The sequence below is a fragment of the Daktulosphaira vitifoliae genome, unplaced genomic scaffold, assembly GCF_025091365.1.
Source record: "Daktulosphaira vitifoliae isolate Bord-2020 unplaced genomic scaffold, ASM2509136v1 Scaffold_3643, whole genome shotgun sequence".
Taxonomy (NCBI): Eukaryota; Metazoa; Arthropoda; class Insecta; order Hemiptera; family Phylloxeridae; genus Daktulosphaira; species Daktulosphaira vitifoliae.
The window spans coordinates 1-1,035 of NW_026103203.1; the positions used below are offsets into that span (position 1 = coordinate 1).

The following is a 1,035-nucleotide window of genomic DNA, read 5'->3' on the forward strand; positions in this document are numbered from 1 at the left end:
TGATCCTACGCTTCATATTGATTATGTTTGCTGTAAAGCTTTTAAAGCGTTAGGTTTTATTATGCGCTTGGCCAAAGATTTGAAGCAAGGACTTTCACTTAAAGTGCTATTCTTTTCTATTGTCAGACTTATTCTAGAATATGGTAGTGTAGTGTGGGATCCTTATACTGCCTTGGGCTCGCTACAGCTTGAACGAGTTCAGCGAAAGTTCCTACGCTTTGTCAACTACTCGCTCAACATACTCTGTCCAAATCACGATTATGCCCCTGTCTCGTATTTGCTTGGACTATCGTCATTAGCTGAACGTAGGCGCAATGCTGGAATTAATTTCCTAACTGGTTTATTGGATGGTAATATTGATTCGCAGAGCCTGTTGTCCCTCATATGTTTCAGAGTACCTCAGCGCGCAACAAGAAATAATGCTCCATTTGTTGCCTAACTAATTATGCAAAAAATTAACCACTTAGGCGTCTTATAAATAATGCCAATGTTGACCCTTATTTTTCATTTTAATTTTTGTATTTTTCTTTATGTTTAATAATTAAATTCATTTTCATTTTGTATTTAATCTTTACGTTTAATAATTAATTTACATATTTTTAGTATGTATCTTTCTATGTTACAATAATCTAATTTATGTACTTGTATTATTTGTAAAAAGGGCTTCTGCCCGTGAAATTATAAAAATAAAAATAAAATAAAAGATCATCATTGTTAATACGAGTAAAGCATTTCATTAACTGACTTTATTATAACATAATATAAGCAACAACGCCATCTAATGGCTCAATGTCACATCCCCACTGTGCTGGAGATTTTTTTCATAATACTGTAATTAACACGATAAAAGTAATTAGTTTAAATTGTCACTTTCAATTATTTTAGATGTAAAATAGTATATAAGTCGTGGGAGGTTCTATACCCGTTAAAATATTCGTACCCCCTATAAATGAATTGATTTTTTTGGGAAGAGAACGAAATAAAGTAATGTGGTAAAGAAGCTTATAATAATCCAAGACTATAAAATAAGTGCCA

General features: G+C 32.0%; 1 protein-coding gene across 1 annotated transcript; it reads left to right on the top strand.

Annotated features, from left to right (window-relative positions):
- The first annotated feature begins 61 nt into the window (after positions 1-61).
- LOC126910061 (uncharacterized) lies at positions 62-439 on the top strand. Its single transcript, XM_050692458.1, has one exon. The coding sequence runs from the start codon at positions 62-64 to the stop codon at positions 437-439; it is 378 nt and encodes a 125-aa protein (XP_050548415.1).
- The last annotated feature ends 596 nt before the right edge of the window (positions 440-1,035 follow it).